Below are 22,643 nucleotides of genomic sequence, written 5' to 3'. Positions count from 1 at the left end.
CCTCTGGCTGCCAAAGAAAGAGTCACCCCTAACTCCTACGGTCATCTGCTCCACGCCGGACCGATCTGTAAATAAAGGCACCTGGGTTTCACCTTTCACAGGACCCTTTCTGTCGCTGACGCTGGCACGAACCTGGCACAGCCCCTCATGGTCTTGTGTCCGGGCACCAGTGCCGCGCTTCCCAGCCACACCAGCTCTGTCCTCCCCAGTGCCAGCTGTTGGGCAGGGAGCAGCTGCTCCACACGTGGCCCCTCTTCTTCCTTGGGGCTGTACAGGGCAAGGGCCGAACAGGGCACCAAGTGTGCCCAAGGCCGGGCCTGCCCCGACCCCAGCGCCCTTCTGGGCTCTCCTTGGCCACAGAAAGGGCACAGAAGGGAAACAGGCCGGCACCTTTCCACATCTGGACGCGGGCACTGGAAACCTCCCTGGGGGGTGAAGACACCCCGGCTGCCTGCCAGGTCCGTACAGAAACACCTGGGAGGGCTTTATCTGGGTGCAAGAAGGGCAGAAGGGAGGGTGACAGAGGGGCCGCGGGAGTGGGGCCCGGCTGTGTGTGCAATACAGGGCGGGGCCACGCGAGGGCGGGGCCACTTGCTCAGGTGAGGCACACCCGGGGGTAGGAGGGGTGGGGCGGGGCCAGGGGTAGCTCCCGCCAATGGCCTGGTAGTTCTGAACCATCCGCTGGACACCAGAAGACACCGCGACAGGGCAGCTTTGTGCACGTCGGCTCCCCGAGGCTTCCCAGCCCGGACCCCAGCCTTCCTTCCCGGGCTGCATGCGCGCAGACGCGGGGCAAGAGAGGGCCAGGGCGGCAGGCAGGGCGCCTTCTCTGCTGAGCATGTGCAGCCGGCGGAAGGACTACATTTCCCAGGAGCCTTTGCCAGACCAGGTGCTGGTGCAGAGGCTGATAGTCCAGGTACGACCCAGCTCCCCTCAAAAAATATCGCCAGGCTTTGCCCGGGATTGGAGCGAGAGCTACACGGGGGCGGGGCGTTCCGACGTCACATCCGCTCCTCCCTCCTACACCCACCCACACCTTTTCCTTCCACACCCAGGAGTCCTGGGCAGGCTCGTAGTTGCCTGGGCCCCTGATCTGCTCTCAGCCGCTGCAGGAGCCCGAGCCCCGCGCCCCAGGATGGCGTAAGTGGGGACCCCAGGACGGGCCGGCCGGGCCTGGGCTGCCCAGCGCCCGGCGCCTGCTTTGAAAGCTTCCTGGGTGGGAGGAGCGACACCGAGCGTGCCATCAGCCCCGCCCTCTCGGGCAGCGGAGGCGCCCATTGGCCGTGGGTCGGCGGCGGTTGGAGCCAATCCTGGGCGCCCGTTCTGGCCCCGCCTCCTGCTCCCCCGCCTCCTCAGTTTGTCAGTGTTTCCTGGCTCTGGGAGCTGAGTGTGTTTGCACCTGGTGTGCCTCCCCCCCCCAGTGGAATGTAAGCGCCCCGACGGCAGGCACGTCTCCTCCTGGACTCTAGTCCAGCACTTTGGGCAGAGTGAGCCTTTCCTGGAATGAATGTGGCTTCAGGACCAGGTGGTGAGCCAGCCTCACTCAGATGTGTGGCTGGGGGCTGCAGGAGGGGGCCTGTGCGCTCCTCATGGACCCTCTCTCCTCTAGCTCTGCCTCCCATGCTTCTGCCCTTGCCCAGGACGAGGTCGAATTGGGCAGCAGAAGATGGCCCCTGTGCTGTCACCTGGGACCCCACAGGTGAGTGAGAGCCCAGCTTTGTCCTTCCTGTGCATCCCGAGGGTCGCGCCGTCTCCTGGGGTTGACAGTTGTCTAGGAACCACCAGGCCTCTGCCTGATTCAGTGTGTCTCGTGTGGTCTTTTCTTCAGTCTTCCTTTTTCAGTTATGTCTGTGGGTGGGTTTTCAATTTCCGCCTTTCTCTGTGGTTTATGGATTTTGTGCCCTAAGCCATGATATCCCTCTGTACAGTTCTGGAAAGAGCTTGAGAGTCACACAGCCTTGTAGGGATTCCTGCACAAAAGGCAACATGGTTTTGGTGACGTTCATTTTCTTTTTGTTTAACCTTGTAAAAGTCATATATAGTTATATGTGTATCTTTATGCATCAGCAGAAATCTACACTTAACTACTGCTCAGTACAACCAGTTTAACCCCTAACAAAGAAAGCAAGAAAACAAAACACTTACTTCAGACATGTCTAGTCAAGGATAAAAATTCCAGTTAGCCACTCGAAATATTTGCTTCTATATACAGTCTGGGTTCATCAGTTCTCCTTCTGGAGGTGGGCAGCATGTTTCATTATGACTCCTGGAACTGTGATTTGTAATTTTGTTGGCCAGAGTTCCTAAGGTTTTCAAAGATTTGTCTTTACCATACTCTTAGGCTTCTATTTTTACTGATAAAAATGTTTTAATCTTATACATATTGGTATCTTTTTCTTTGTATTTTCTTCTTTCCTGGATGTGTCCCATCTGTAATCCCCATCTGGCAAACCATCTCTTGCAAAAAGGATTTAAAAAGAAAGAGGGTTAAAAACCAGTTTAATAAAATGAATCAACGTACAATTAATGTCTGATAGTAAATATGGTATTTTACACTTATGTTTTTCAGGAACTGCAACAGGAGGGGGAGAGAAATTTATTTATTCCTACAAAGATTTATCTCTTGACCTAGATGTCCCCATAGTCATTTCAAATTCAACCTGTCTAGAATAGAATTCATTATCATTGTCCTCTAACCCACTTCTCTTTTAAACTTCTGTATTTGTATTTGTGGCATCATCAGTACTAGATATAGAGTTACTCAGCATTGCCATCTTAGCATCAACCTCAAGAATAAAGTTTGTGTGTGTGTGTAATTTTATATGTAGAATTTCCCCCCCATGTTATGTTCTGTGAGCTCCTTGAGGGAAGAGACCATGATTTTCTTTTCTTTTTCTTGGCCTCCCAGCACTTGGCACAGTGCTGGGCACGTAGTAAAGTAAATGCTTATTGACTCAATTGGATGCCTTCTGTATAGATGGCTTTGCCTAGGAGTTTAGCTGAGAAGCAGATGACAAATACAAGACATTAGTGGTAATGCTAGGATGGAGAGGGTGTGCCTGGCTGGCTACTTCCTCAAATGAAGGTTGGGGAACATACTCATCAGTTAAAATTGAAGTCTTGGCCAACATGAGAAGACTGTTGGGAAGGTGGTCAGGAAATAGTTTGGGGAGTCCTGGCTGAGCCAGGCCTGTAGTGTGATGGAGTAGTGAGGGAAATTGTTAGTCAAGCACTGAACTCACAGTGAGACTAGCCCTGAGGTTTGGTAAGATAATGGCCACCAATTGGGTGATCAGTTTGGACAGAGGAGACTTACTTTGTGTTAGGATTGAGGTCTATGGGAATGAGGTTGGAAGGTGAGAATTCTTCTTTGGATTTTGAGAATTCACTTTCACTGAGATGGGTTGAGTAAGAGGAGGTGGGAATATGCCGAATCTTGGGAAATGCGTCCAGTGTGTGGGAATGTTTGCTGATGAAGGCAGGTGATCAGAGGGTTGAAGGTCTTCCTTGGGCCCTGGTGCTCATGGTCTCAGCATTACTCTCAGTCTCTCAGTCACATGTCAGGTGATGGTCCTGTGTCCCAGGGGAGCTGGAAGCCTGGCCCTGTGACACATGGGAGAAGGACCTGTCTCTGTCATGTTCTGAGGTCTCCAGGATCTTATTGAAAAGGCAAAGGTGATGTGCCAGGTCTCTGTTTCTGCTTGCCAAGTCTTGCAATAAACACCGAGAGAGCCTTAAAAGCTGCAACAGATCGATGTAAATATTTAGTTATCCTTGACTCCTCATTTTACCTACTTTTAAATAAACTCAATTTTTTGTTTCATTTTATTAGTTTCAATTACTAGTTATGGGTTAATTTTGAATTAACTTCCATAACTAAAAATGATCCCACAGAGACTAAAGGCCAAATGGAACATTTAGAAAAGCAGTTTGTGCTGCCAGGAGTCTTTTTAACTGAAGGGGGAGATGCTGTTCCTGAAGGACACTGTTTAAAGAAGCAAATACCAGGCCCATGACAGATCCCTGGGGTACGCCCAGAGTCGGGTGAATACTTAGTGACCCCCCAGAGGAGACTGAGAGAAGGATGAGACAGGTAGGAGACCCAAAAGAAAGCAATATCCCAGAAACCTAGAGGGAAGAGAGGGTCCAGGAGAGTGTGGTCAGCAGTGTGAAAGACCACAGCAAGGCAAGGAAAGGAGAGAGCAGGCCGTGACCAAGGGCTTTGCAGTGAAGAAAAAGGGAAAAGAGGGAACTCCTGGATGCTGGCCTCATCCTTCCCAGTCCAGAACTGAAGTCCTCAACTGACAGGGTTGGGGGAGGGGAGTTGTGGCAGTTTTGAAGTCACTGTTGAAAAAGGTCTTACTATTCAGGCCCTTCTCCCCATGCAGTGAAAAATGGGGAGAAGGTGAGGGATGGAGGGAGGAGGGAGGGGAAGAGAGAAAGAGAGAGAGAGAGAGAGAGAGAGAGAGAGAGAGAGAGAGAGAGAGAGAGAATGAGCAATGGAGAGACCATATCTCCTTTGCTTGGGAAATGGTTTTCTACCTTATATGTGAGAATGCTGTGGGTAACTGCAGCAAAGTGAAGAATTCTCAGGTGTCGGTGGTACAGAAAGTGTGTGGGGTGATTGTGTTCTTGTGTACAATTAAAATATAATAGATAATTGTTTATGTCTTTATGTTTCTCATCTGTGATATTTATTGAATTGTACATATCTCTGAATTATAGTATGTTATTTAAGCATAGAGAAATAAAAGAAATTAGTGTTGGAAAAGGATTTTTGTATAGTTCATTTAATTCCCTGAAATGGGTAGATTGATCTAAGCAATTAATGAGAAAAAAGTTTCCATTTAATGAATAAGAATCTATCCAATGGTGCCCCTGGACCATTGTAGAATTCAAAGGAACAAGAGTAAATAATGAATGGGGAACCAGGAATGTGAAGGGTGACCCCTTCTTTCTCCTAGGCAGTTACTGTTCCCCTTGTCGTTTAAGTAAAATCTCCCTGTAGCCCTCATTCCACCATCTCTCACATTTTTCAGATGCACAGTAATTGACCCACTCACTTTCCCAGCTCAACCCCCTCCTTCACCATCTTCTCTCCATTAAACAATTTTTTTACACTAACATTATAACTTTTCGGCTGTTTCATTTGAACAATATTGTTCTTTGCTAGTTAATCCTCATATGAACTGAATGAGATTCTTGAGATGATGAAGGCCTGCATTGGGGGGGGTGGAGGGTGGTTGTGTGAATACAGAGAAGGAGGCCTGTGAGAAGGATGTCAGGAAGGCAGAAATGATAAGCCTTGGCAGCAATTTGGAGTGAGCCTGAGGGAGTGTCAAGGATGACACTGAGGTAAGCCTGAATAACTGGGAGGATGGTGGAGCCTTGGACAATAAGAGGGAAGTTAAGAAGAGGGGGAGGTTTTGGTAGGTTTGAGTTTCAGATGCCAGATATATAAAGGTGGGGATGGTCTGCCTGGAGGTGGTAACTGAACCCATGGGAACTGATGAGCTCCCCAAGTGACGTAGTATAGAGGGAGAGGAGGAGAAAGTCTCCTAAAAAGCCTTGGGGACTGCTGTAGTTGGTTGGGGTGGGTGTGATGTGGTTGAAGTTCCAGAAAAGGAGTGGTCAAACAGATAGAACCAGGAGGGAGCAGGGATGAGAAAACCCATGGAAGAGAAATTATGGTGGAGAAGAGGGTGACTGTGTTAAAGGCAGCACATAGGATATGTATATGTAGACCTATAAGATGTTATTCAGATTTCTTCAGTTCACATTCTTTCCGTTAATTCTCAAATTGCCTTCCTCTAACTTCTCATCTGCCTCTGGTGCTTTGTCATTAAACTTTTACTTTTTGATTTGTTCCTGTGTTTTTGCTGGACATATTTGTCAGGGTCCAATACATTAATGACATTGTTTTTAAATGTGTTTTTTCCCCAAAACAACAAATATTAACAAATGTTACGGTAAACCAAAACCCAAAATGTGGATTAAAAGTAAACAAAACTGAATTAAGTGAATCAAAAGTGAATAACTTCAGTTATCAGCACTTTATTTTTTAATGTTTTTATAAGGGAGAAACAGAATTTTCTGGTTTACCACCTTTACCTCTCTTGCAAGGTACAAGTTTGGGTGTTTTGTAAACTCGAATGTACTTGGTGTTTCAGGAAGCAGTGACCTTCAAGGATGTGGTGGTGGACTTCACCCAGGAGGAATGGAAGTGCCTGGACTCCTCTCAGAAGGAATTTTACAGGGATGTAATGCTGGAGAACTACAGTAACTTGGTCTCCCTGGGTAAGGACAGCTTCCCCTGGTGCTCAGAGTTTTCCCATTGGAAGGCCTATGTTCACACCTCAGTAAATATTATAGGATATAAGGCTAACCTAACTGGCTTTCTAAGGTATCTTCCAGCCCTTGAATTCTGTGATTCTCTGACTGGGGTGTGTCAGGTGTTGAGCACTTACTGTGTGAGATGCAGAGATCAGAGATTCCTCATCTTTGTGGCTCTGAGAGACACTGGACACCCATGTGCTTTCTGTTCAGTGGTGAAAGGTTTTGCAGTTTGATGAAAGGAGATTATATTTGTAAGCTGCTTAGCAGAGGACCTGGCACATAGGAAGTGTTATCTAGATGCTTGTTCCCCTCCCCTCTCCTCTTTAGTAACACTGTTTCACTAGGGTCTCCCCTGAGGCTACAGATCCTGTTACTGTATCTTTAACAGCCACATGGAATGTTGTGGAGAGGGCAGTGGAGAGTGACAGTGCTGACTGTCTTGCTTTGAGGGGCTTCTCCCAGTGGAGTCAGGACAGAGTGTGTGTTTTATCTTGAATCTGTAACCTCTTTTTGGATAATACACAAAGGAAGATTGATGTAAGGAGAGACTTCTTCCTTGGAAGAACTGTCTTAAATGTTACATTTTAAAGATACATTGTAGAGACTTCTGCTTCCGGGAGCCAAGATGGCGGAGAAAAAGGTAGTTGCTCTCACCCTCCCCTATCAACCTCTGAAACCTCAGAAAATATCACGCCAGTAAAAACCCTGGAACAGCTGAACTAGAAGAAAGACAGGGAGCAGCAGTGCAGTAGTCCAGGTAACTTGAGGGATTAATGGGAAAAGCCCCTCTTACCCTGGGGGAAGGGGAGCAGTACATCATGGGAGGTGCCCCAGCCAGTCAACGGAAAGCCACATTTTAGCACACCGGGGGAGATTCTGGTGCCTCAGCAAAAATAAGAGAAACAGCATTGTAAAGGGCCCCAGCCGGATAAGCACCCTGCAGCACCCATCTAAAAGGAGCTGAAGAAAGCTAAAGGGAAGGAAAAGCAGGCAACTTAGAATTGCCTGAAAGTTCCAGCCTTGCTGATTCCAGCCCAACAGTAGGTAGGCCGCCAGAGCCCTACAGCCTCCAATTGCCAACATAAGAGGCCCCAGCACACAAAGCCAGTGACGAAGACCTAGGCTCCCAACACAAGAAGCTTGGGTCAGTGCCCTCTGTTCCCCAGCAGGAGAGCTCAATCTCTTTAAAGGCCAGGGAATAAAACACCATGAGTAAAAAGAAACGTACCATAGATTCATATTATGAGAAGAGTGAAGATCAATACAGAAATGCTGAAGAGTTCAACATTGTCAACAAACCCACATCTACAACATCAAAAGGGAATATGAAGTGGTCTGAAGCCCAAAAAGCCTTCTTAGAAGAGCTCAAGAAGGATTTTAATAGTCAAATGAGAGAGGTAGAAGAGTCCTTAAAAAATACAATTGGCCAACTGGAAAAAAAACTACACTGAAGAAAACAAGTCGCTAAAAAACACAATTGGCCAATTGAAGAAGGAAGTACAAAAACTACAGAAGAAAACAATCTGTTAAAAACTAGAATTGGACAAATGGAAACTAATGTCTCTATGAGAGAGCAAGAATCAGTCAAACAGAAACAAAAAAATGAAAAAATAGATGAAAACGTAAAATACCTCATGTAAAACAACCGACCTGGAAAATGACTCAGGAGAGACAATTTAAAAATTATTGGACTACCTGAAAATCATGATGAAAAAAAGAGCCTGGACAGTATCTTTCAGGAAATCATAAAGGAAAACTGCCCTGAAGTCCTAGAACCAGAAGGAAAATAACCATAGAAAGAATACCACTGATCAAATCCCAAAAGCAAAATTCCAAAATTACCAGATGAAAGAGAAGGTGCTGCAAGCAGCCAGAAAGAAACAATTTAAATATCATGGAACCACAGTCAGGATTACACAGGACCTTGCAGCTTCTACATTAAAAGACACAGGGTGGAACATGATATTCCATAAGGCAAAGGAGCTTGGAATGCAGCCAAGGATCAATTACCCAGCAAAAATGAGCATCATTTTTCAAGGAGGAGATATATTCAAAAATAGGAGACTTCCAAACTTCCTGATAAAAAGACCAGAGCTCAAAAAAAATTTGATCTTCAAGTACAGACTCAAGAAGACATAAAAAGGTAAATGGGACAGAAAGATACAATATGTTAATAAAGGGGCTGTTTACCCTACAAGGGAATATGACACTTGCAACTCTTGAGAACTGTATTGTTATTACACCATGTTAAAGGAGTATACATAAAGGGTGGATATTAGTTGACTTTTGTAATGAAAAAAAAATCTAATCAAGTGGGTTAAATGGATCCAAATAAGTGGATATCTGATCTTAGAAAATGTACTGAGAAAGGAGGAGGCAGACAAGGGTAAATTACATTACAGGAAAAGACACAAAATCCTATTACAGCAGAGGGAAAAAGAAGGGGGGAGCATTGTTTGAACCTTACTCTCATCAGATTTGGCTCAAGAAGGGCATAACATAATCAGTTAGGTATAGAAATCTAACTTGCCCTATAGGCAGTAGGAGGGAAAAGGGGAAAGAAAAGGGAGGGGGAAGAAGGGAGGGAAGAAGCAGTAAGGTAAAGGGGAAGAAAAGGGAAAGGGATAATAAAGGGAGGAGGGACTGAAGGAGGCGTGGTCAAAAGCAAAACACTAGTAGGGGAAAAGGAGAAAGAAAAGCATAAATGGGGGAAAAATGGATGGAGAAAAAGACACAGTAATCATAACTGTGAATGTGAATGGGATGAACTCTCCCATAAAACAGAAACGGATTGCAGAATGGATTAAAAACCATAATCCTACAATATGTTGTTTACAGGAAACACATTTGAAAAAGAGTGACACATACAGGGTAAAGGTAAAAGGCTGGAGCAGAATATATTATGCTTCAGCTGAAGTAAAAAAAGCAGGGGTAGCAATCCTGATCTCAGACAAAGCAAAAGCAAAAATAGATCTAATCAAAAGAGATAAGGAAGGAAACTACATCCTGCTAAAAGGCACCATAGACAATGAAGTAATATCATTACTAAACATATATGCACCAAATGGTATAGCATCCAAATTCTTAGAGGAGAAGTTCAGGGAGTTACAGGAAGAAATAGACAGCAAAACTATACTAGTGGGGACCTGAACCTCCTCTCTACTAGATAAATCTAACCACAAATAAACAAGAAAGAAGTTAAGGAGGTGAATAGAACATTAGAAAAGTTAGGTATGATAGACCTCTGGAGAAAACTGAATGGGGATAGAAAGGAATATACTTTTTTCTGCAGTACATGGCACATACACAAAAATTGACCATGTACTAGGGCATAAAAACCTCACAATCCAATGCAGAAAGGCAGAAATATTAAATGCATCCTTTTCAGATCATGATGCAATAAAAATTATATGTAATAAAGGGCCATGGAAAGATAGACTAAAAAATAATTGGAAACTAAATAATCTAATCCTAAAAAATGATTGGGTCAAACAACAAATCATAGAAACAATCAATAATTTCATTCAAGAGAATGACAATAATGAGACAACATACCAAAACTTATGGGATGCAGCAAAAGCAGTTCTTAGGGAAGTTTTATATCTCTAAATGCTTACATAAATAAAATAGAAAAAGAGGAGATAATGAATTGGGCATACAACTAAAAAACTAGAAAAAGAACAAATTAAAAATCCTCAACTAAACACAAATTAGAAATATTGAAAACCAAAGGAAAAAATAAAATTGAAATTAAGAAAACTATTGAACTAATAAATAAAACTAAGAGCTGGTTTTATGAAAAAACCAATAAAATAGATAAACCTTTGGTTAATTTAAAAAAAAAAGAAGAAAACCAAATTACTAGTATCAAGAATGAAAAGGGTGAAGCTACCACCAAGGAAGAGGAAATTAAAACAATAATTAGGAATTATTTTGCCCAACTATATGCCAACAAATTTGACAATCTTAGTGAAATGGATACATATTTACAAAAATATAAATTGCCCAGATTAACAGAAGAGGAAGTAAAATACTTAAATAACCCCATCTCAGAAAAAGAAATTGAACAAGCCATTGATGAACTCCCTAGGAAAAAATCTCCAGGGCCAGATGGATTTACATGCGAATTCTATCAAACATTTAAAGAACAATTAATTCCAATACTATATAGACTATTTGGGAAAATAGGTGAAGAAGGAGTCTTACCAAATTCTTTTTATGATACAAATATGGTGTTGATACCTAAACCAGGAAGAGTCAAAATAGAGAAAGAAAATTATAGACCAATTTCTCTAATGAATATAGATGCAAAAATTTTAAACAAAATACTAGCAAATAGATTACAGCAACTTATCACAAGAATAATACACTATGACCAGGTAGGATTTATACCAGGAATGCAGGGTTGGTTCAATATTAGGAAAACTATCAGCATCATTGAGCATATCAACACCAAAACCAACAGAAACCACATGATCATCTCAATAGATGCAGAAAAAGCTTTTGAAAAATACAACACCCATTCCTATTAAAAACACTAGAAAGCATAGGTATAAATGGAGTCTTCCTTAAAATAATAAATAGCATCTATCTAAAACCTTCAGCAAGCATTATATGTAATGGGACAGCTAGAAGCATTTCCAATAAGATCGGGGTGAAACAAGGATGTCCATTATCACCACTGTTATTCAATATTGTACTGGAAACTTAGCTTTAGCAATAAGAGAAGAAAAAGAAATTGAAGGCATTAGAATAGGCAAAGAAGAAACAAAGCTATCACTCTTTGCAGATGACATGATGATATACTTAGAGAATCCTAGAGAATCAAGTAAAAAACTACTTGAAATAATAAACAACTTTAGCAAAGTTGCAGGCTATAAAATAAACCCACATAAATCATCAGCATTTCTATATATTACCAACAAAGCCCAACAGCAAGAGATAGAAAGAGAAATCCCATTTAAACTTACTGTAGACATTATAAAATATTTAGGAGTCTACCTCCTGAAACAAACCCAGGAACTCTATGAACACAATTACAAAACACTTTTCACACAAATAAAATCAGATCTAAATAATTGGAAAAACATCAGTTGCTCATGGGTAGGCCGAGCTAATATAATAAAAATGACAATCCTACCTAAGCTAATTTACTTATTCAGTGCCATACCAATCAAACTACCAAAAAATTATTTTAGAGTTAGAAAAAATAATAACAAGATTCATTTGGAAAAACAAAAGGTCCAGAATATCAAAGGAACTAATGAAAAGAAATGCAGGGAAGGTGGCCTAGCAATTCCAGATCTTAAATTGTATTATAAAGCAGCAATCATCAAAACTGCTTGGTACTGGCTAAGAAATAGAGGTGGATCAGTGGAATAGGTTAAATATGCAAGACACAGTAGTCAATGACTGTAGTAATCTATTATTTGATAAACCCAAAGACCCCAGCTTCTGGGATAAGAACCCACTCTTTGAAAAAAACTGCTGGGAAAACTGGAAAAGAGTATGGCAGAAACTAGGCATAGACCCAAATCTCACACCATATACCAAAATAAAGTCAAAATGGGTTCATGACTTAGATATAAAGGCTGATACCGTAAGTAAACTGGGAGACAAGGAATAGTTTACCTATCAGATCTATGGAGAACAGAATTCATGACCAAACAGGAGATAGAGAACATTATGAAAAGCAAAATGGATCATTTTGATTACATTAAATTGAAAAGGTTTTGCACAAACAAAGCCAATGCAACTAAGATTAGAAGGAAGGTAGAAAATTGGGAAAGAATTTTTACAACCAGTCTTCTGATAAAGGCCTCATTTCTAAAATATATAGAGAATTAAGACAAATTTATAAGAACACAAGCCATTCCCCAATTGATAAATGGTCAAAGGATATGAACAGACAGTTCTCAGATGAAGAAATTAAAGCCATCTATAGTCATATGAAAAAATGCTCTAAATCATTATTGATTAGAGAAATGCAAATCAAAACAACTCTGAGGTACCACATCACACCTATCAGATTGGCTAACATGACAAAATAGGAAAATGATAAATGTTGGAGAAGATGTGGGAAAATTGGAACACTAATTCATTGTTGGTGGAGTGGTAAAATGATCCAGCCATTTTGGAGAATAATTTGGAACTATGCCCTAAGTGGTATAAAAATGTGCATACATTTTGATCCAGCAATAGCACTCCTAGGGCAATATCCCAAAGAGATCAAACAAATGGGAAAAGGACCCACATGTACAAAAATATTCATAGCAGTTCTTTTTGTGGTGGCAAAGAATTGGAAATTGAGAGGATGCCCATCATTGGGAATGGCTGAGCAAGTTGTGTATATGAATATAATGGAATACTATTGTGGTATAAGAAATGATGAATAGGCTGACTTCAAAAAACCTGGAAAGACTTATATGGCCTGATGCTGAGTGAAGGGAGCAGAACTAAGAGAACATTGTACACAATAACAGCCACATTGTGGGATGACTAATATTGATAAACTTAACCCTTCTCAGCAATACAAGATCTAAGGTATCTCCAGAGGCCTCGTGATGGAAAATGCTATCCACATCCAAAGAAAGAACTGTGGAAGTTGAATTGCTATCTTTTTTTTCTCTTCTGTTGAGTTTTGTTTCGTCTTTCTGATGGTTCCTCGTATTGGTTTTAATTTTTACTTACAACATCACTAATGTGAAAATATGTTTAATAGGAATGTAAATGTATAGCCTATATCAGATTGTGCACCATCTTCGGGAGGGTGGTGGAGAGGAAGGGGGAGAAAAATTTTAAACTCAAAAGCATATGGAAGGTGATTGTTGAGAAACCAAAATCAATTAATAAAATAAATTTTAAAAAACAAAATTAAAAAAGAAACATCATAAAGAAAATCAAACAGTATGTTATTAATTGGCAATTTATAATATTCTGGAAAGACTATTTGGTATCGTAGTTGAATAGAAGACAAAGGATTAAAATGCCATATTTCCTGAATGGTGCTTTTAACTGTTGAGTAGAAATATGAAGATGATTTTTAAGAGACTGGAATCACTATCTGGATTGAACTTTTGTTCTGGTCAATTGTGTTTCAGAAGTAAAGAGGAATCTATTATTTTAGCAAGGATTTGAAGTACCTTATGCTGTGCTTTCTTAGAGCTAAGATGTAGCAGATAATTTTATATGTCTTTGCTTTCTAATTGATTTATTTTGTTAATAAAGTGTATATAAGTAACTACTTTTAAGAAAGGCGATTTCTCCAGTTTATTCAGTACCTAATGTATAATGAACTCAGGTGGCAGGTAATGATTTAATTAATTGGAAAGCAAATATCTAAAGATACTCTGGGATTGCTCTGGAGCTCAGGATAATAAAGAAAACAAGTCCAGTTGGAAGTAGAGGTGTAACCTATGGCTGAGTGTGGTTGATACTATCTCCTTTGCTATACTTTGTGCTACTGGAAAGTTAAATCTCATGAGATTTAACTACTCATGATCTCTGTTACAAATGATCTAAGATTCTCCCTAAAATTCCTAGGGCAGATACCTGAATACACAAATGACTTCTGTCCTCTTAAGAAGTCATGGATCTTATTTTTAAATGTAATTGGGAGAGGGCAGAACAAAATATAATTTTAAAAAATAATATACATTTAAAAAAGGAAGTAATGGATCAAATTAATGAATTTGTTAGTCCATAGTCTTTGTCAGGAACTGGATAACATCTGGCGTCTGTGCTCTGGAATCATGATTGATCACAGTTCTTAAGACTTTCAAAGGTTTTTGTCTTTAAAGTGATTGCTGTAATGGGTGTCACACACACACATACACACACACTGATCTCCTGGTTCTGCTCACTTCACTCTGTATGAGTTCATACAAGTCTTCCTAGGTTTCTTTGAAACTATCCTGCTTCTTTTTTTTTTTCTGAGGAGGCAGTTGGGGTTAAGTGACTTGACCAGGGTCACTCAGCTAGTAAATGTCAAGTGTTTTGGGGTGGATTTGAACTCAGGGGCTGGTCCTCTATGCACTGCAACCCGTAGCTGCCACTTGCTTCATTATTTCTTACAGCACAATGGAATTCCATTATATCCAGATATCATAATTTCTTCAGCTAATCCTCAGTGGATGGGCATCCCATTAGTTTTCAGGTTTTTGCCACTACAGAGTGCTATAAACATGTCTCTGTCTATGGGTCCTTTTCTTCATGATCTCTTTGGGGTATAGAGCCAGTAGTTTTCTCATTGGGTCAAAAGGTACTCTCAAAGTGTTATAACTTTGGGGGCCTAATTCCAGATTGCTCCCCAGAATGGCTGGACAAATTCAGAGCTTCCCCAGCAGTACATCAATGGACATGTTGTCCCAAAGCCTCTAGAATCTTTTTCCCTAGTACTTTTTAGCAGCATACGTCAAGTACCTTTTCCAGGTGTTTTACTCTTGGGCCTTCTACCAGCCACAAAGTGACAGGTTTAAGGTTGATATTCTGGTGTGGTTGTCTGTACTGAGCCCTCCCTGTTCCATTTCCATTGAGCAGGACTTGCGTTTTCCAAACCGTATATCATCAACCAGTTGGAGCGAAGGGAAGCACCATGGATCCCGGAGGGAGACATACCGAGGATCAGCTATCCAGGTGAGTGAGTCCAGCCAGGCAGGTGTGTCATTGCAAACCATGGCTGACGTGGTCCTTTGGTGAGATTCCCTTGTAAAGTGTTGAGCAGAGAGCCCCTCTTTCGGCTCCCGGGGAGGCTGCTTGTCATGAGCTGCTTCACTGAACCTTCTTGTCCCCTGAACAAGTCAGGGCCCTGACTTCCATGCCCTTGGGTGCCTGTCCTGGCAGAGAGGAGGAAGGGCCTCAGTAGTGGTAGATCTTTTGTCTTTGCTGTCCTGTGGCCTTTTCCTCAAGAGTAGCAGTTCTTTTCCTACTTCACCTCACTTGATTGGTTATTCCTTTGTACTTCTCAAAGTCTTATTTCACTTGCAAAAAACAAAAGAAATGGCATGCTTGCTTCCCTGTTGTCTTCTAATGTTTGCTTTTTAAACAAATTTTTTGAATTATGTTAATTATGAGGATATAATTAAACAATTTTCAACAACTGAAACATAAACAACTTGGAGGTTTTACCTAACACCATGTAAATTGTTAAAGGGATAGGAACAGTCATTGAGGGGGAGCAGGTGTTGGAAGACAGGCACACTGATGTTCTGTTCGTGGTGCTGGGAAGTGGCCCAACTATTATTGATTTCATTATGGAGTTAAGCAAACAAAGTGACTAAACTATCCCTGAACTTAACTCTCTCACTGCTAAGCATATTTCTTAAGGAAATGGAGAAAGAAACCTAAATTCAGTATTTGTGTCAAAACACAGAAGGATTTTTGGATGTTTTATAGTTCTTTTTTTGTTTTTGTTTTTTCTTTTTTTTGACTAGACAGTGGGGTTAAGTGACTTGCCCAGGGTCACACAGCTAGTAAGTGTTATGTGTCTGAGCCCAGATTTGAACTCAGGTCCTCCTGAATCGAGGGCCGGTGCTCTATTCACTGTGCCACCTAGCTGCCCCCTGGATGTTTTTAAAAAGTGTTTTTAAGTGCTTACTGAGTTCCAAGCATGGTGCTCAATGATGGGGACACAGACAGGAAAGTCAGAGAGTCCCTGCCCTCCAGGAGCTCCCATTCCCATGGGGGAAACAACACACAGGGACGGTTTCAGCTGCAAGTCAGGGAAAGGTCCCCTGGTCCTTGGGGTGCAGTGGCAAGGCAGACGATCAGGCCTCTGCTTTACTGTCATTTCCACTGCCAAAATCACATTGGTTTGTCAAGCTGCCCCATTTGACACCCTTTCCCAGCCTGTGGTTACAAGGGCTTTGTTTAAAAAGCCCCTGCAGGATGTAGGCCAGCCTGCATCTCTCATGGGGTTGCTTCCCAGGATGATGGCTGTGGGCATTGGGCTGAAAGCACTGCTCTTCTCAAGGCTCTTGGGCCCAACATCCTGGGCTGTCACTATCAGGATCCGATGGGGGATGGTGATCAAGGTGGTGGTGGTGGTGATGGTGGTTTGACTGGCCTCCATACAGGGAGCATTTCACAAATCCAGTTATCATTGAGGTTCATATGTATGTGAACATGTATGTTCTTCATGTGTGTCTTTCACCTCTTTGTACTTTGGCCTTAGTGCTGTGATTCTTAGTTATGTACACTTTGAGAATTTCTCTCATGGAATTCCAAACTGTCTTCCAGAGTAGCTGGTGCATTCTGGTTGTCCTAACAAGTCCTCATAAGTGTATCTGGGAGCCCTTCCTGCAGTGATGCTATTAAGAGTGCCTTTACCAATTCACTGGATTTCAGAAGAAACCTCAGTTTTAATTTGAAAACCTTGTTGAAGAAAGTATTCCAGACTTATAATTATCTCACTGTGTTGTATTCAGTGTCATTTAGAAGCCTTTTGACCTCTCTGGTTTCTTTCTGAATCATATTTTTCTGGATATTTGTCACCTTTCTCCCCTTTGCCCATCTTGACATTTAAGTCAGAAGTATTAAAATCTACCAGTCATGTTCCAAATACTGTGGGAAGCATAGGGGATATGGAAACGAAATGTGAAATACTACTTTGTCCTCAATGACCCTTCATATATTGTGGAAGATAATATGTAAAGAAGCAATTTTGAAAGGCACAGAGTATGGCCTAAATGATTAGAGAGAGACTGAGTGCTCATTGAATATTTCAGCCTAATAAAAAATGGTACTACTACAATATTACTTTCCAGATGCCATGTGGTGCCAATCTCATTACAAAGGCAATTTTTAAATGAAATATACAGAACATTATTCTGTAGTATTCATATCAACATAATTATTATACATTATTATATACATTATTCATATGAAAATCTTCAAGGTGAATATCACTGACATTAACCTATAAAGGTTGGGATGAAAAAGTCTTCTAGCATTAAGATGATCTGAAAATTATACTCTAAAGCAGTTGTTATCAAAACTATCTGGTACTAGTTTAAAAAAGGAAGAAAGCAGATTAAAGGCATACACTTCCTGAGGAAGACTTAGAAGGAAATGCATGTGGCAGCCCAGTGTTGGATCTATGCTAGAACAAGAACTATGGTGGGAGTCTTCTAGTTTTTGAAACAAATTGTTTACAAAGACACAGGCGTTCACGTGTGCGTGCACAGACACACACACACACAGAGGAAGGTGCAGAGGTAAAATATAGGATTATAGAATAATTTGTGTACATGCATGTAGTCCTGCAAAATACCTGTAACTGATTTTAAAAATGGAAAACTAAATAGATTGCATTAGATTAGAAAGGCTGAGAAGTAATTAGATATGGCTGCTAGTGCTCGATCTACCCAGGAGCAGAAGCTCTTGGAGTGAGTGAGGGATTCTCTATTGGACCAGAACTTGTGACAGAACTTGATTGCATTTTGTTGGAACACAAAGTTTGAGAATGATTTTAATTCATTTATTCATAAGGATTATGAATATAGGGATTATTTATTCATATGGATATGTGTATAACAGCAACAGGGTTCATTTACATCTTTAATTTCTTTCAGATTGGGAAACTCAGCAAGAATCAAAGGAACCCACTTCAAAGTTGGGCATTTCAATGGAACAATCATCCCAGGAAATACTTAAGAGGGATAGTCTGCTCTTTTACCCACAGGTTGAATGCAGGAAATATGGTGCCATGCAACAGAATCATCTGACTAAAGAAAAACATTTCTGGGAAGTCAAAATCACACAAATGAAACATCCCCATAAATCTAGAGTCCATGAATACATGATTTATGACAGGACCTTCAATCCAGAGCCAACGTGTTTCCCACAACAGCTAGTAGGAAAGAGTTTGAGTACATGTGACACACACGGAAGGTATTTTAGGCTGCATAGAGATAGACCACAATGTAGTGTTGGATGCTCAAAGAAAACAACTAAATACGATGAACATGGGAAATGCTGTAAACATAGTTCAGCTTTTGTTGACAGTTCTGGAAGAGGTGCTGGAGAGGAAATTTGTGAGTCTAATGGATTGGAGAAGACTGCCTCAAGGAAACAATGTATTCTGCCTGAGAAAATTCATAGTGGAGAGAAAATTTATGAAAGTAATGAAAGTGGAAGTACCTTTTGCCTGACGACTGATATTCCCAAATATCAGGACATTCATAATAGTGAGAAACCTTATCAATGTAACGTATGTGGGAAGAACTTTAGACTAAAAGCCCAATTAAATCAACATCAGTCCATTCATACTGGGGAGAAACCATATGAATGTAATGAATGTGGGAAGGCATTTAGACTAAAAGGACAACTGAATGAACATCAGAAAATTCATAGTGGTGAGAAACCTTATAAATGTAATGAATGTGGGAAGGCCTTTTGCAGGCGTTCAAACCTCACTGAACATCATAGAATTCATACTGGTGAGAAACCTTATAAATGTAATGAATGTGGAAAGGCTTTTCAACTAAAAGGACATCTTAATGAACATCAGAAAATTCATAGTGGTGAGAAACCTTATAAATGTACTGAATGTGGGAAGGCCTTTTGCCATCGCACATACCTTACTAAACATCAGAAAATTCATTCTGGTAGGAAACCTTATGAATGTAATGAATGTGGGAGGGCCTTCTGTATGAGCACAGCTCTAACAGTACATCAGAGAATCCATACAGGTGAGAAACCTTATGAATGTAATATATGTGGGAAAGCCTTTAGAGTTAAAGCACAGCTTAATCAACATCAGTCCATTCATACTGGGGAGAAACCATTTGAATGCAATGAATGTGGAAAGGCCTTTAGACTAAAAGGATGGCTTACTGAACATCAGAAAATTCATAGTGGTGAGAAACCTTATGAATGTAATGAATGTGGCAAAGCCTTCTGCAAGCGTTCAAACCTTACTGAACATCAGAGAATTCATACTGGAGACAAACCTTATGAATGCATTGAATGTCAGAAGGCCTTTAGCCAGAAACTAAAACTTTTTCAACATCAGAGAATCCATACTGGTGAGAAACCTTATGAATGTAATGAATGTGGGAGGGCCTTCTGCCTAAGCACAACTCTCACAGAACACCGAAGAATTCATACTGGTGAGAAACCTCATGAATGTATTGAATGTGGGAAGGCCTTCCGACTAAAAGCACAGCTTAATCAACATCGCAGAATTCATACTGGAGAAAAACCTTACAAATGTAATCAATGTGGGAAGGCTTTCTGTAAGCAATCAAACCTTACTGACCATCAGAAAATTCATACTGGAGAGAAACCTCATGAATGTATTGAATGTGGGAAGGCCTTTAGCCAGAAAATAAAACTTACTCAACATCAGACAATTCATACTGGTGAAAAACCCTATGAATGTAATGAATGTGGGAAATCTTTCCGTCTGAGCACAGGACTTACTGAACACCAGAGAATTCATACTGGTGAGAAACATTATGAATGTAATGAATGTCGGAAGACCTTCCGACTAAAAGCACAGCTTAATCAACATTGGAGAATTCATACTGGAGAGAAACCTTATGAATGTGATGAATGTGGAAAGGCCTTTGGACATAGGTCAGGACTTACTCAACATCAGAAAATTCATACTGGTGAGAAACCTTATGAATGTAATGAATGTGGGAAGGCCTTCAGATGGATCACAGGACTTACTCAACATCAGAGGATTCATACTGGAGAGAAACCTTATGAATGTAATGAATGTGGGAAGGCCTTCTACTGGAATACAGCTCTAACTAAACATCAGAAAATGCATTCTACAAAGAAACTATATGGATATGGTGACTGAGAGAAAGCTTTACTTCAGAGCAAGATCCTCTTCCAAATCAGCCCTCTCTCCATAGGTGTCCCTCAGGCTTCTGTGATGAGCCCTCTTTTCTCCCTCTATACCACTTCACTTGGACATCTCATCAGCTCCCATGGATTTAGTTACCATCTCTATGCTAATGATAATCAAATCTTTCTTGCCCCTGGTGTCTCTGCTGAACTCCAATCTAGCATCTCCAATTGCCTTTCAGACATGTTAAACTACTAGTTGTAGATATCTACTAGATATCTTAAATTCCATATATCCCCAGCAGAAGTGATTTTCTGTCTCCCTAGACACTCTTGCCACACACCTTACCTCTTAAAGTCAAGGGCAGTATCATTCTCCCAGTCCTTCAGGTTCTCAAACAAGGAGTCATCTTGGATTCCCCACTATCTATCACCCCCTATTCCCAAGTGGTTGCCAAGGGCTATTGATGTCACCTTTGCAACATCTCTCAAATACACTGCCTTCTGTCTTCTGACATTGCCTACACTCTGGTACAGGCCCTTATCACTTCACACCTTGATTATTGCAATATCCTGCTTGCAGGTCAGCCTGCCTTAAACCTATGCCTACTGCAGTCCACTGTCCATTCAGTTCTAAAGTGCTTTTCCAAAAACACAGATCCAAAGACATCACTCCAGTATTCCTTAACTCCAATGGCTTCTGGCCTCCAGAAAAAAATACAAAATCTGTATGGCATTTGAACTCCTTCATAACCTGTGCCATTCTACCTTGCCAGTTTACTCTTTGGAATATACTCTTTGATCCACTGGCCCTGGCCTCCTGTGTATTCCATGAACAAGAGTTCAGTGGCTACTCCAGTCTTTTTCCTCCTGAAATCCAAAATTCCAAAGCTATTCCATATGAAATGGGGGCGTGGAGGAGAGGAAAATGGCACATTTGTTCTTCTTGAAGCAGAATGCATTGAGGCGTATTGGAGAAGGTCTGTGTCGTCCTAGAGAGGGTGGCCCAGGGATGTGCTGTGATTTAGGGTAGAGTTAATGTGACCCTAAAGAAGTCACTTAAGCCATCCCAGCCTCAGTTACTCTCTTGTGGCACAGTGGAGAGAATGCTGTGTTTGGAGTCAGGAAGACACTTCTTCCTGAGCTTGTCTGGAGTCAGACCCTTGCTAGCTGGTCACCCTGGGCAAGTCACTTAACTGTGTTGCCCTCGGTTTCCTGATGTGTAAAATGACCTGGAGAAGGAAATGGCAAACCACCCCACTGTCTTTGCCGAGTAAACCCCAAACAGGGTCATACAGCATTGGACGTGATTGAAATGCCCAAACAATAACAAAAACCTTACAGGGCTGTTTTGAGGGTGAAATGAGAGAATATTTGTAAAATGTTTGTAAACCTTTAAGTGCTATCCAAATACTAGTTCTTGTTGTCATTGATGATGGTGATTTCTCATTCCCTACATCCAATATGTCGCCAAGGCCTATCAATTTCCCCTTAGCAATGGCCCTGGAGTTTGCCCCCTTCTCTCCTCTGACACTTTGGGCCAGGCCCACTTTATCTCATGCCCGAACAATAATATTGCAATAGCCTGCTTGTGGTGGGTCTGCACAACTCAAGTCTCTCCTTCTGTCCTGCCTTCACCTATCAAATTGATCTTCCTACAGCACAGGGGTGATGATGGCCACTGTTCAATCAATCCCAGTGACTCCCTGTCAGCTAAAGCCCTGAATATAAAATCCTCTGTTTGGCTTTTAAAGCCTCTCTTAAACTGACCCCTCCCTAGCTTTGCAGTCTTCCTATACCTCTCTCCCCTTGACCCCCGCATTCTCCAAGATGCCTGACACTGGTCTTGCTGGGCCTCCAACAAGACCCTTCTTCAGAGTCCAGGCATTTTCACTGGCTGCCCCTCGGGTCTGGATTCTTGCCCCCACTCCATCTCCATTGCCTGGATTCCACAGCTTCCTACTTCCCAGCTAAAATCCTGCCTCTGAAGAAACCTTTCTCAGTCCTCTTTCCTGCTAGTGCCTTCCCTCTGTCGATTAAATCCCATTCATCCTGTCAGATTTGTTTGTATGTGGTTGCTTGTTGTCTCACCCACGAGACAGTGAACTTTGAGAGAGATTGTGTCCTGCCTTTTGTTCAAGCCAGTGGAATTGCCAGTGCCAAGTGTACCACAGCTGAATCTGCATGGTTGAATCTGGAGAGACACAGAGGTTGGAGGTGTCCCAGAGCACACGGTCGGGGGCATGTAAGAAGCCCAGAGAAGAAGGTGACCCTCTTGGAGTCCCAGTTAGTTTGGACTGGAGGCAGGGAAGGGTAGCTGAGCAAGGGGCACCCACCTTGATGGTGTTAATTCCTAGAATGTTGTGATCCCCATAGAAGAAGAGTGCGCTAAACAAAGCTCCCAGAATGCCTGAATTCCTCTGTTGGAGAAGGAACTACAACACCTTAAGCTCCCTTCTCCCACACACTGTTGGCAGGGGCTCATCAAGTGGCAGAAAGTCTCCCCCTCT

General features: G+C 41.8%; 1 protein-coding gene across 1 annotated transcript; it reads left to right on the top strand.

Moving 5' to 3' along the window:
* The first annotated feature begins 1,622 nt into the window (after positions 1-1,622).
* Positions 1,623-21,566, top strand: LOC144456628 (uncharacterized). Its single transcript, XM_078151876.1, has 4 exons — positions 1,623-1,699; positions 6,171-6,297; positions 14,875-14,970; positions 17,907-21,566. The coding sequence occupies exons 1-4, from the start codon at positions 1,667-1,669 to the stop codon at positions 20,144-20,146; spliced, it is 2,496 nt and encodes an 831-aa protein (XP_078008002.1). The 5' UTR covers positions 1,623-1,666; the 3' UTR covers positions 20,147-21,566.
* Positions 21,567-22,643: the final 1,077 nt, after the last annotated feature.

Source organism: Phascolarctos cinereus, unplaced genomic scaffold (genome assembly GCF_003287225.1).
Source record: "Phascolarctos cinereus isolate Bilbo 61053 unplaced genomic scaffold, phaCin_HiC Scaffold_4;HRSCAF=312, whole genome shotgun sequence".
In the NCBI taxonomy this organism is placed as follows: Eukaryota; Metazoa; Chordata; class Mammalia; order Diprotodontia; family Phascolarctidae; genus Phascolarctos; species Phascolarctos cinereus.
This window is presented reverse-complemented; position numbering and strand designations above follow the sequence as displayed.

Bases quoted from the DNA above. Each gene is read 5' to 3' on its own strand.
- LOC144456628 (XM_078151876.1), top strand. From the start codon at position 1,667: ATGGCCCCTGTGCTGTCACCTGGGACCCCACAG. The intron at 1,700-6,170 runs GTGAGTGAGAGC...TTGGTGTTTCAG, and splicing joins TGTCACCTGGGACCCCACAG to GAAGCAGTGACCTTCAAGGA. The intron at 14,971-17,906 runs GTGAGTGAGTCC...AATTTCTTTCAG, and splicing joins ACCGAGGATCAGCTATCCAG to ATTGGGAAACTCAGCAAGAA.